This window comes from Limulus polyphemus, unplaced genomic scaffold, assembly GCF_000517525.1.
Source record: "Limulus polyphemus unplaced genomic scaffold, Limulus_polyphemus-2.1.2 Scaffold598, whole genome shotgun sequence".
Taxonomy (NCBI): domain Eukaryota; kingdom Metazoa; phylum Arthropoda; class Merostomata; order Xiphosura; family Limulidae; genus Limulus; species Limulus polyphemus.
The window spans coordinates 74,267-88,435 of NW_013666208.1; the positions used below are offsets into that span (position 1 = coordinate 74,267).

At 34.1% G+C, this 14,169-nt stretch overlaps 1 protein-coding gene across 1 annotated transcript in view; it reads left to right on the plus strand.

The window, feature by feature from the left end:
- Positions 1 to 14,169, plus strand: part of LOC106459365 (SEC14-like protein 3) — a 63,385-nt gene that overhangs the window by 1,967 nt on the left and 47,249 nt on the right. The window contains exons 2-3 of the mRNA XM_022385839.1: positions 925 to 994; positions 2,235 to 2,281. Coding sequence (XP_022241547.1) covers positions 925 to 994; positions 2,235 to 2,281 — 117 coding nt within the window. The remainder of the gene's footprint in view (positions 1 to 924; positions 995 to 2,234; positions 2,282 to 14,169) is intronic.

Sequence of the window (14,169 nt, forward strand, 5' to 3'; positions counted from 1 at the left end):
AAATTTATAATCCATATCTTATAAGAGTTATGATATGAAACTTTGTGGGTTGTCACAGTAGGGGCCTTAAATTTATAATCCATATCTTATAAGAGTTATGATATGAAACTTTGTGGGTTGTCACAGTAGGGGCCTTAAATTTATAATCCGTATCTTATAAGAGTTATGATATGAAACTTTGTGGGTTGTCACAGTAGGAGTCTTAAATTTATAATCCATATCTTATAAGAGTTATGATATGAAACTTTGTGGGTTGTCACAGTAGAGGACTTAAATTTATAATCCATATCTTATAAGAGTTATGATATAAAACGCTGTGGGTTGCCACAGTAGAGGCCTTAAATTTATAATCCATATCTTATAAGAGTTATGATATCAAACTTTGTGGATTGTCACAGTAGAGGCCTTAAATTTATAATCCATATCTTATAAGAGTTATGATATAAAACGCTGTGGGTTGCCACAGTAGAGGCCTTAAATTTATAATCCATATCTTACAAGAGTTATGATATCAAACTTTGTGGGTTGTCACAGTAGGGGCCTTAGATTTTTTTTACAAGAGTTTCAATATGAAAAGTTGCCTTAGATGATGGAAATGGAAGTTGGTTTATAATGTTGAAGCGTACGAAACCCCTGGAAAAATAAAAATAATATTTCACTTAACCAACATAACTATAAATATTTTATTCTTGGTGTTTCGTTTTTCTAATCTATGCAAGCAATCGAGCTGTTTTTATTAAATTCGGTACATGATGCATCTAACTGTGTTTTAAAAGTCGATAAATATAACATCATGAAACTCGTCCTACTAAACCTGAGTCTGTAACTGTACTTATAAAGCGCTTAACGATCGGTATTTTTACTTTGCCAGATGTTCTCGGATCATAAAAGTAAATATGATTTTAATTTTCTTTTATTGGACAGCTTAGAACAGCTGTTGATGACATCCTGAGACCTGATCATGATGATTACTTTCTTCTTCGGTACCTTAGAGGTAAGTCATACAGATAGATAATAAATATTTTGTTTTTTGTTGAATTTCGCACAAATCTTCTCGGGGACTAGCTGCGGTAGCCGTTCCTAATTTAGATACAAGTAATATATATTTTTTAAATAAGGATGATGTAGGGATGACAATGCGAAAAACTACAGAAACAAGGTAAGGATGGATACACAAAACCATACAAAAATCTATACATAAATAGCCAGATCTTTCAAAGAAAAACTTATCTACAGCTAAATGTTGAATTCATTTAACTTGCATGAATTTAGGTTTGAATAAAAGCATTTATACTGAATAATGTTATAAAGTTTTACAATGGCTAATTCCCATAAGCTTGTTACATTGACTCAGTGGCTACTTATGTAGGGATTTTTGTATGGTTTTCTGTATTTATTCCTACCTTGTTTCCGTACATTTTGAAATTTATAACATTATTCAGTATAAATGCTTTTGTTTTACAATGGCTAATTCCCATAAGCTTGTTACATTGACTCAGTGGCTACTTATGTAGGGATTTTTGTATAGTTTTCTGTATTTATCCCTACCTTGTTTCTGTACATTTTGGATTACCATCTCTTCGTCATCCTTATTTTTTCACATGTTTTCTTATTAATTGCTTCCTCTATTTTTTTTTTAATGCTGTTAATTTACGTACTATGAAAAACGTAGCGAACGATGATCCCTTTTATTCCTCCGTACGTTTCTGCAATAAGGATTATATTTGGTTGAGAAAAGATTTAATTAAAAAATACTGATGGAATTCCATCGGCTTTTTTATCACTTTTTTTACAAAATATTTATGCATCAATTTCTTGCGGATTTGTAAAATAAAAACCCTAAAAACACATGAGTGACATAAAACATAAAAAAAACAATATTGCAATTAACCTCACTACTTACTGGTATGAATTTTACACATAAAATCAGTGATTTCAACCTATTTTTCTTAGTTAATTATTACTTTCTTAGTGCAAAGTTACACAATGAACTATATATCTCTGTCCACCGCGAGGAATCAAACTCCTGATTTTAGCATTGTAGGTCCATAAACATACTGCTGACCCACTGGGGTACATTGAATATTGTAGCAGGCAAACATAAAGTTATATGTCTCAGTATGTGTACCCCAGCGGTACAAACACAAGCGGATAATGTATATTTTTAATTTAAACTTTAAATTTACTAGTTCTTCTAGTTACAAACAAATGCCCCCCCCCCCCACGTGGCACAGCGGCATATCTGCGGACTTACAACGCTAGAAACCGGGTTTCGATACTGGTGGGCAAATACATATTTTTAATAGCTTTTGTCTCCTGCTAAAATTTTAAGAATTTACTTAGAAAAGGCTTCGTCTTATTAACCCTTGTTTTGTGTGAAATGCGAAATTAGATAATTTAATTCATAATATACGATGAAGGTGTGGTTGAGAGGCTTTTCAAATCTACACACGCATATATATATAAAAATAGGCACGTAAACCAAACCTCCTTCTTAATGTAGCGGTGGATGTAAAAAACAATCAATCCACAGTTTTCCAGTCACAATTTATATCTGTACAATAATGTTGCCCATTTCTATCCAGTCACAGTTTATATCTCTGTACAATAATGTTGCCCATTTCTATAGCGAGCAACGAAGATTACCAGATAAATCGTAGTTTTTGAAGTGTTAATGATTCGGTTCAGTTCGTACATATATTGCAGTCTACGATGACAGGAAAGAACGGAACAGTCTACAATCATCCCGAGTTTGGTGCCTACGTGACCACATTCGTCTTCAGCTTCTCGAGACCTGACGTTCGGCTCGTCAAGTATTTTATCCTCCAAGAGCCTACATTTCTATGAAGTTATTTTCCATCATGATATATCTTTAAAATGTTGATATGATAATTTGTCTACATATCAGAACAGTTACGTAAACAAATCTGATAATTTGGCTATAGTTTCATTTTCTTATTTCTATTATAATTATAAGAACTTCTGAGTAAAAGCAAATAAGATTGTATAATACTAAAATGTCAACCACGCTAGTAGTTAGCGGGATACTTTCAGACATTAGTGCTGATTAGCTGCCTCAGGGGGAAAGAAGGGGTAAAGACGATGACGTCATAGTTCTACAACGTGTCACCAGAGTGCACATTGTTAGGGATGCGTTGTTAGGCTGACATGACAGGCGGCCATGACGGACGATTACGTCATAATTCCACAAAAATTCACCAGGGGTGCGTTGCTAGGTAGCCATGACAAACGATTACATAATAGTTCAACAAAGTGGAACCAGACAATATTTTACTAGACCTCATGACAGGCGGTCCTGACATCAGAGAGGATGGCATCATAGTTCCATAATATGTCACCAGAGGGGTACTTTGCTAGGCCACCATCACAGGCAGCCATGACGTCAGAGGTGATGATGCACACGTCATGTATCAACGTGTCTCAACATGACTATAATTAATACAATCGGTTTAAAACACTAATTTAATAGTTCTATACATTTCCTACCATTTATATGTAAAACATTCAGAAAAAATACCTTTATTTAGATATCATGTAATTATTTAAAATTTACTGTTTCACCAGTTTGACTTTATTCCATATAACGGAAGTATAGAAACCTCTTTATTGGATGTATGCAATTAAATGTACATTTAACTCTGTATGCAATCCTTAGTAACATTGCTCACCTTTGTAAATGTATACATAGAACATCATCCACTTTTGAAAAACACGTGTAAATGATCTTTTTGGTCAAGTGATATGAATATAATAAAGTCAAACTAGTGAAACAGTAAATTTTAAATCATTGCATGATATTTAAATAAATGTATTTTTTCTGGATGTTTTACATATAAATGGTAGGAAATGTATAGAACTATTAAATTAGGGTTAAGCATCCTTTTTCAGGACGATTTACATATAAATGGTCGGAAAATCTAATTAACTAATGAATTAGTGTTTCAAACCTATTGTATTAATTATAGTCATGTTGAGACACATTGATGCATGATGTGTGCATCATCATCTCTGATGTCATGGCCGCCTGTGATGGTGGCCTAGCAACGCCCCCTTTGGGGACATTTTATGAAACTATGACGTCATCCTCTCTGACATAGTGGCCTAGCAAAATATTGTCTGGTTTCACTTGGTTGAACTGGTGAAGTTTTGTGGAACTATGACGTCATCATCTCTACCCCTTTCCTTCCCTTGAGGCAGCCAATCAGTGCTTGTGTCTGAAGTATCCCGCTAACTACTCACGCTATACTCAGTGCCAACAAGGTCTTTCGTCTATTACCAGGGTTTTCAGGATATGAAAGACAGAGTAGTGTACGGTGCTAATTGTGTGAATTGTAATATTTCATCAGTTTTATATATGTCGCATCATAATTAGGGTAAGGATTTTTAACACTATCTTCTTTATTTTAACACCATATATTTTGTTTTTTCAATTAATCTGCTCATTATTCATAAGAACTAGCAAACCAGCAAGCCAATATTATGATATGTGTGTGTGTTATTACTTAAAATTTACTGTAGCATGTATAGGAATTCGGATTTTCAGCCTGTATGTCACCTTATCAAGTACGTGGGCTAAACGGCCAGAAAGAGAAAAACGAAATACTTTAATTTGTCTAACATTTCCTTTTTTATAGCTTCATCATGAGCGAGCTCCTATTTTCACAAGTAAACTCAAAACTTGTTTCATGAACCACTGTAGAAAAAAGAAGAGACCATTTGCACCTACAACACTGGCATATTTAGCATGGGTAGCTACACCAGGGAGCGCTGTAGCGATTCCTATGTAGGGATGAGTCAGGTTGAAATTGGCAACCTGTACATTTTGAACATGGTAGCGCGCACGCTAAGACATCGACAAAACCTAGCCAAGGGGACAACAGAAAGCCCTTCACTAATGAAGTATAAAACCCCCCTCTAAAGTTTGGTTAATCTTCCTTGAAGAAAACGGGCTGCAAAAACATCGATTTTCTTCATCTTCTTCTGTCAGCTGTAACCCATAAACCATAGTGTGCCTTCAACCAGCCTGCATACTAAAACACTTCAATACTCCCTAGGATGTGTCTGTCTAACCTATAGCAACAAGTGATCCACGATAGGTTTGTTACAGCCCGAAATATACAGATTGTGTAATATTGCCCCATACGTATATCAATCAATAGATGGCGCTATCTGTGATGCTTATCTTATCGGATTCGAGGTGTTTTGAAACGTGTAAGTTGTATGTTGATATAAAGCATTTACCGTTAAGAAATTTCTACACTTGTAGAAAATTTAATTTCATTGACTTTGGGATAGTTCAACTTAAAAAAAACGAATACCAAGCACGAGAAGGTTGTTTTGTTGAATCTGTCAGCACACATTTCTGTTTGTGTCTGAATAAAAATTACATCGTAGATTTCGCTATTTTGTTCGCGTTTTTACAAACACCCCTAATTTAAGATGTAATGTTGACCATAAGCTGTTAGAAGAACAAAAGACAGTCACTTGAGATGTAATGTTGACCATAAGCTGTTAGAAGAACAAAATACAGTCACTTGAGATGTAATGTTGACCATAAGCTGTTAGAAGAACAAAAGACAGTCACTTGAGATGTAATGTTGACCATAAGCTGTTAGAAGAACAAAAGATAGTTACTGCCCCCAGTGGCACAGCGGTATGTCTGCGGACCTACAACGCTAAAAACCGGGTTTCGATACCCGTTGTGGGCAGAGCACAGATAGCCCATTGTGTAGCTTTGTGCTTAATTTCAAACAAACAAACAAGATAGTTACTTAAGATGTCATATTGACCTCTGCGTGTTAAAAAAATAAGATACAGTCATTGAAGATGTGATCTTAAGCTCCATGTGTTAGAAGAACACGAATCACCTGAAGCCTTACGTTTATCCATCTCCACAAAAATATGTTGCTTGTTTAACTAGTACTGTCAATCTTGATAGTGCCTTATAATTCTGGGTCTAATAAAATCCTTGAGTTTCGAAGTATATTGCTCGTGCTCACAATTCGAGTACAGAGAGTGAGAACCATTTTTGATGAAAACATAGAAATGTTATAGTTAAATGGAAAATAAACAAGAAAAAAGCAAGAACTTCGTAGAAAAGTCCAAATGTAAGGTAACAAGAAAACCAATGAAGTTACTATGGTATGAAACCAAAGATCTAACTTGTAATGAATAATAGTTCATGTAATTAAACATTAATCGGGGAGCGCGGTAGCGATCCCTATCTAGGGACGAGTTAGTTACAGCCCAAAGTACACGGTCTCTAATTAGTAAGCCATTATGTACGTTGTATGGAAGAATATTGCATACCATATATTTCTTACCGCGGCGGGCAACATCCTAGTCATCACTTATCTTGCGTCAACAAATAGATTATACTATGGCTCCCTATAGAACAGAACTGAATAAGTTGGTGAAATAGTGCCTTTCACCTAGTACCTACAGCCCCACTGGAAGCCAAGACTTCGACTCTTAAAAAGTGTAGAACCTAATAACAAGAAATTTTATCCTAAATTGTTGGGATATACAGATGGAAAACGATCAAAAGCTAGAGAGGATTAGGGAAAATCTGTATTACTCCGCCTTAGTCCACCACCTAATGTATATATGCATACACTCTGTGAGGGAACTGTACGAGTAGTCCACCACCTAACGTATATGTGCATACACTTTGTGAGGGAACTGTACGAGTAGTCCATTACCTAACGTATATGTGCATACACTCTGTGAACGCACTGTACGAGTAGTCCACCACCTAACATATATATGCATACACTCTGTGAGGGAACTGTACGAGTAGTCCACCACCTAACGTATATATATGCATACACTCTGTTAGTGCACTGTACGAGTATTCCACCACCTAACGTATATATGCATACACTCTGTGAGTGCACTGTACGAGTAGTCCACCACCTAACGTATATATGCATACACTCTGTTAGTGCACTGTACGAATAGATACACCAACCATGTTTAATTTTGAACTACTAATCAGACAGAAGAAGGCCAACAGCACCCACTGAACTGTTTAGCCCAGATTTTTGAGCCGAATAATAGGGACTGTGTTACATCCATAACACGCTAAAGCTAAAAGTGTGAGCGTATTCAACGGCATTACGTATCGAATCTTGGATTCTTCAATCCGCAGTCTGACACCCAAATCACTAGGCCAAACCCAGTCTATAGCAAGTACATAAATTTTCCTTCAAAATACGGAATATAAGTTTGAAAATGTGTTCCAGAAACTCTTTCTCGAAAAATGAAAATATGTATGACTGAGCTTCAAGAAAAGAAACTTTATATTTAAAATACGAATTTTCTCCACGTCACAAAAGATGTGGAACAAGCAGGATTCGAACCCGTGGCTCTGCTTTAATCAACTAAGCTGACATTCTCTTTGAATACTTGAACTTCAATTCTCGTCCAACTGGGACCCGGTGTATCAGCTGTACATTCACACACTTACAACTGTATAAAATTTGAGGTTAGATTTCCAGTAGTGGACAGAGTGCAAATAACCTGTTGTTCAGCTTTGCGTTGAAAAACAAACTTTTTTTCATTGACGACACTCTAACTCACTTACCTTGATTAACGCGACATCCCTATTGCCAGATGCAAAATCTTTTGTAGTTTTTTTTTTATGTTCTTAATTATACACTCCTAGTAATTTGCTACGACACACACTTTGAAAACCACTGCACTAGTTATAATAAGAGTAAACTTTGCTAAGTCTCTTCAACTGTGCAAAACTTACAGTTAGTTTAATGTAATTTTTGATGAAAGTAACGAGTTAAACTATTCAGAAAAACTTTCCTTGGAACTAAAAATTCCTATGAATATCCATTGTTTCTCAAACGTTACTGATGATGATGATGACAGAAACGTTGTCCATTTGCTGTTATGTTAAACTTATATTAAAGTTTTTCTTCATTACCCATTCAAGCCGTCTCCAACCATTATTAGTCTCAAAGTGGGTTTAATATAGTTTATTTAATATATTCTTATATTTATCACAAAATATTTTGATAATTTTATTTAATGTTTCTTTATGAAATTCATTAGGTACAAATTTTTGCATCAATATTTTAACATTAATAATAATATTCTAACTTATTACAAATTTTTCAATCTGAGTGGTTTTATAATACTTGTAATATTTTCATGAGAATAGGTTTTCATAAATTCGGAGATTTTTGCTTTAACTTATAGATGTATAGACGATTTGATTAGTAAAAATAATCCTGAGATAAACAATTTTTATTAACACTTTTTACCTTGTAGAATTTGAAATTTAATATACTTCAATTTTGGGTATAGAGACACATTATTTAGATATGGAAATTAGAAATAAATGATAATGATGTCAATCTAAACGTTTTTGATAAAAGAAAATACGGCTTGTCCTCTTTTAATAGTAATATGCTATACTCTTCTGTTACAAGTATTATAACTTCACAATTACTCAGATTCTGTACAATTTGTAATAACTTACAACATAAATATTGATACATAAATTTTCATTTAATGGATTTCATAAAGAAACATTGAATAAAATTAAAATGTTTTGTGATAAAATATAATGTTTTAAATAAATATAAAGAAGTAAAAATTAAGAAGTTTTTGCTTGAATTTTCCGCTAAGTATTTTTAATAAAGTTGTTCAAACAACTTGGAACTATTTTTATGCAGATGAACACCAAATCGCATACAAAGGCTCAGATATAGTCTGAAAATTGGTAATTACAGTGGACACTACGAGTAAACTTAGTCGGTGGTGGTTGGGACTAACACTAGTTCAGTTAATTTGGTTGGGCTTTTATACTAGTTTCTTCCAAAGGGAGCCGACGGCCGCCTAGAGGGGTCACCTATTTTAAACACTCACACCACTCAACAGTAGTGTGATGTCAGTCAGACAGCAGACAATAAAATGACGTCGCATAAGGGACGCCTAAAAGTTGTAATCTGTACTGTCGTGACGTCAGGAAAACGTGCTATTCTTTCTGTAGGCTACAACACAGTATGGCATATTGAACTTCAAAAGCAAGAAATATAAAATATTTGTTACTCTTAATTTTGGTTTTATATATTATTGAATAGGAACACCCTGCAGAAGTATATCTGGTATAATTTGTACTACTAATTAACTTAATACTTTAGGATTTTACTAGTATAATGGGGGCTGGAATACCAACATCAGAAGTTAAGTTTATCTTACTTACCCCCAAGCGGTAAAACCATATTTTCGTTTTTATTCTATTACTTTGAAGAGCAGTCACCTTCCTACAGTTGTCTGCAGACAGTGAAGGGCAATATGGATGTGGGACGTTGTGGGCTTGAGCACCCACATCTTACTCTTCATTTTGTTTTGATTATTTTGTTTTATTACTTTTTTGATTTAGTTTTCTTCAACATGTGAGACTGGCGAACGCAGGTTAAGTTTGGTTTGGTTTGTTTTGAATTTCGCGCAAAGTTACACGAGGGCTATCTGCGCTAGCCGTCCCTAATTTTGCAGTGTAAGACTAAAGGGAAGGCAGCTAGTCATCACCACCCACCGCCAACTCTTGGGCTACTTTTTACCAACGAATAGTGGGATTGACCATCACCTAATAACTCCCCCACCGGTGAAAGGGCGAGCATGTTTGGTTGGACGGGGATTTGAATCCGCGATCCTCAGATTACGAGTCGAGCGCCCTTACCACCTGGCCATACCGGGCCCGCAGGTTAAGACTGGTAGACGGTGTATCCTCACTGCAATGTGGGTCCTACTTCCACAGTCCCCACCAAAACCCAGGTTACATTTTATATCCCACATTATAGCCTAAACTCTGGGGATCCTTTTAAGTTATACAGCATCTTGAATATCGTTTATCTTTGTTTTGTTTCTTAGTGGGGGGGGGGCTGCCTTGTTCATTAAAATGTCGTTTGTCACAGGTTTGGATTTGTTGTTTTTAAAGCAGTCGTTCCTTTTGATGTTAATTTTTGCTTGACTGTATAAGTACTAATTTTCTATACATACATAGATATTTACGGTCAATGATAGCTACGATAAACTTAGCTTAGAAAAACAGACGAAACGTTTTCCTAACACTTCTCTCGTCCCCACAAAAGAAAACACGGTCGCCCCCAGAGTTTGAGGACCACTGTCGCATATGAAATTAGGCCTTGCATAGCCAGGTGGTTAGGGCGCTCGACTCGCAATCTGCGGTCGCGGGTTCGAATCCCCCATCCCACCAAACATGCTCGCCCTTTCAGCCATAGGGGCGTTATAAAGTGATGGTCACTCCCATTATTCGTTGGTAAAAAGAGTAGTCCAAGAGTTGGCGGTGGATGTTAATCACTAGCTGCCTTCCCTTTAGCCTTTCACTGCTAAATTATGGACGGTTAGCGCTGATAGCCCTCGTGTAGCTTTACACGAACTTCTTAACAAGCCAAACCTAGATGAAACTATGATACTGAGAAATACCACTAACTTTTGAAATGAGATGGAAATTGGATGTAGTAGTATATGCAAACATAAATGAAGGCTAAATGTCAAATTTTGAAAATTATTCTACTACTTTTGGGGGATTAGGAAACAAACGAGAAGGAGGAAATATGTTTAATTGTGTATGGGGGGATAAATTCTTCAAATCAAATTCTTCATATAATTCTAGCATAAGAGCTGAATGGAATTTTTGGATGTATTATAAACAGCGTTGATAGCAGAAGTAGATAATAGCTATACTTTTAATAGAAATTTTGAATTGAAAATCCAATTAGTAAAAAAGAGTTGAAAGGTAACATTATTGTATTGGATCCAATCATAAATAATATTAAAATTTCATAATAAAATATGGATCATCCTATTTTGTATAATGAAGTTAATCAAATATTATATAATATAATCTGAAAAGAGTAGAACTTTTTTCAAGATCAAGAATTAAATAACACAAATGCTAGAAACAAGTTAAAATGCAGAAATAATGCATATCATGAACCTCGATATTGGTTTATAATAGAGTTCGCCAAGGGATTTCACAAAAATTCTAACAGAGCATGCGAGCAAAAGCCATCTGAAAAGGCAGACTTGTTCTTGAAACAACACTCAAGACATTCTATCTCAATGGCTAAGGCTGCTAAAATGCTGATAATACCAAAAAGTTGAATTTCCGACAAAATTCATCCGTTGGATCTTCATATTATTATTATTATTCGTATTATTCTTGTTTCACAAGCCTACAGAAAAAAAAACGGCTATGAATATATTATTCAAATCCGGGCAAATCTACTAAAGAAACTCCTGCACAGGTCCCAGGACTATGTGTATGTTGATCCTTGAAAGAGAAGGAGAGATTTCATCAGTTTTTCATAGCTACTGGCCAAGTTTCTCTTCGAAGCCATTCAAGCACTGAAGACTACAGCAAAATCGGCTAGGTATACTGTGGCAAAATATATGCACAGCTACTAAACAAATTCCTGCGAAGGTTGTAAGGCTATTTTTTAATTTGATTCTTGAAACTCGAGATTTCCACTCTTTTCTAAGTTTTTCTTCCCTACAAACATAAGCTCTTCGAAGCAATGAATGCATCACAGGAATGTAGAAGTCATTTAAGCATCCTCAGACTAGTCAGAAATGCTCTGTTTTATACTAGTCGGAAACGCTTCCTTGTATTAGAGTAAACAATGTATATATTTATAACAGTGTCTCCAGCCTTATTATTATTGGTTACAGTTTTACAATCCGCTACAGAGAAAACGTATGTAGGTTAAAATTTATTCTCCATAAATGGACACAAAAAGAACTTAAGAAAGTACTTGATAAGTACTGTAAAAACGTGGAGTCAAAATAGGGGTTCGTAGTTTGAGAAAATAATGTAGATATTAGTTCCAGCCTAATTTGTTTACGTTTTTCACAGTACTTAGTTATAGACTTGGAAATATAATCTTTGTGTTTTGATTCAACTTATTTCTGTACATTTTTAAGATCCCTATTCCCCTTTTTTTAAATTTACAATTTATAACTATATTGTAGTCTTTATGTCATCCATTTAAATTCTTCTGTTTAAAAGTTAAGATTTTCACATGATTTAAAAAGTATAATATTTGAAACAAGCTTTAGATTTCTTTTTGTATATGAGATATTTTACGAAAAATATATTGATGCCTCTTACTACAGAGATCGATAGCGAGTTCTTCTGAAAAACTTCACTTAATAGTTTGTTCATGGATGAGGAATGTTTATACATGTTTATACTTCACTTAATAGTTTGTTCATGGATGAGGAATGTTTATACATGTTTATACTTCACTTAATAGTTTGTTCATGGATGAGGAATGTTTATACATGTTTATACTTCACTTAATAGTTTGTTCATGGAAGAGGAATTTTTATACATGATTTTATTCAAGATAAAGAATATTTTACATACTTACACATTTGTATATCCATATATTGGGGAATTATAAACTTATATAATAAATACATTCATGATAAATGTGATAAGCAAAACAAAATAGTTAAATTGAATAATGCTTTGATGCCAAAAACAATAACAAATATTTTAAAGGAAAATAAAGAATACAATCAAATTTATTATATTTTTTTAAAGAAAAAATTTGAAAATTTAGAACCAAAATCTTTAGAAAGTTTTTTTATAAAACAATACGTATTTACAAAATAATGAACAACTATATAACTCATCGTTTATAATCATAGAAAATATGAGACTCGGATGGTTTCAATTATACATTTTAGCCCCCAGTGGTATGTCTGCGGACTTAGACGCTGGAAACCGGGTTTCGATACTGGTGATGGGCTGAGCACAAATAGCCCATTGTGTAGCTTTGTGCTTAACTTCAAACAAACAAGCAATACAAATTTTATAAATAATATTAAACAATTAGTATCCATCAATATAATACTTATTACTTTTTAAAGTTACAGAATAGTTGAACAAGTAGTTTCGCCGTGTAAAGGTAGAAACGTTTTTGAAGTAATTGTTTTGTTAGATTAAAACAATATATATTACTAGATTATCAAGTTACTGTATATCAATCACGAACAATACTGTCTTTGATTATATTATATTGAATGCTAAATCGTATATATTTCATATAGAATTAGACTAAAAAAATAAAAGCCCTTGGTAATACCTTTCATTCAATGGTCATATAGGGTGTACCAATTAGAAAATTATATTGCAATAAAATATCCAAGTAAAGTAAAATTCACAACTAAGTAGAAAAACTAGAATATCATTTTTGCCTCTCTGTCTTCTCTTTGTGCTATTAATTGTCATAATTAATAACATTCATTTTTCATTATCTGAGTATCCTATGTTTCTCCGTTTCTTTAAATAGAATTAATGGTAGGTAGTTGTTCTTATGTTTTCTTTACGTTATTTCGTGTATGTACATTGTTTCTTGCCAAAATAAAAACAAAGCTACAAAATACAAAAATTTAGAAGTAGTAATGTAACATTACAAATACTGATAACTTACATGACGAGAGAAAGATTAGAATTAGTGGTGTTATATGATAATACTGTTCAAGACGAGAGCGAGATTGGAAGTATAGTTTTACATCAGCTAACTTTCAATACGATAATGAGATTAGAAGTACTAGTATAACAAGACGAGAGCGAGGTTAGACGTAGTAGTGTTACATTATAAGTACTGCTAATTTTTCTGACGTAATCGAGATTAGAAATAATAGTATTACATTATAAATACTGCTATTTTAAGACGAGAACGAGATTAGAAGTAGTCGTGTTACATTACAAATATAGTTGTCTTTCAAGACGAGATTAGAAGTAGTAATGTTACATTACAAATACTGCTAACAGCTGCCTAGACGAAACTCAACTTAGAAAGCACATAACTTAAAACGAGACTGAAATTAAAAGCACCAACAGAAAAGTGTTATCTTTATTTATTATTGTTACGACAGCGTAAGTCACGTGACGCTTGTAACACGTAATGAGTATCTCGAACGTTCCTGAAGGCTCGAGTGTTTGCCAGACGCCCTCTATTTTATATATATAAGACCGGCGAGAAGTGACGGCATAGGTAATTGAATAGCAGATTGAAGAGAGATATAGAGACAGATAATTGAGTCAAGTGAGCGGTAGTGGCCGTAAGTAAAGTGCGTGAATCGTTGTGAATTATA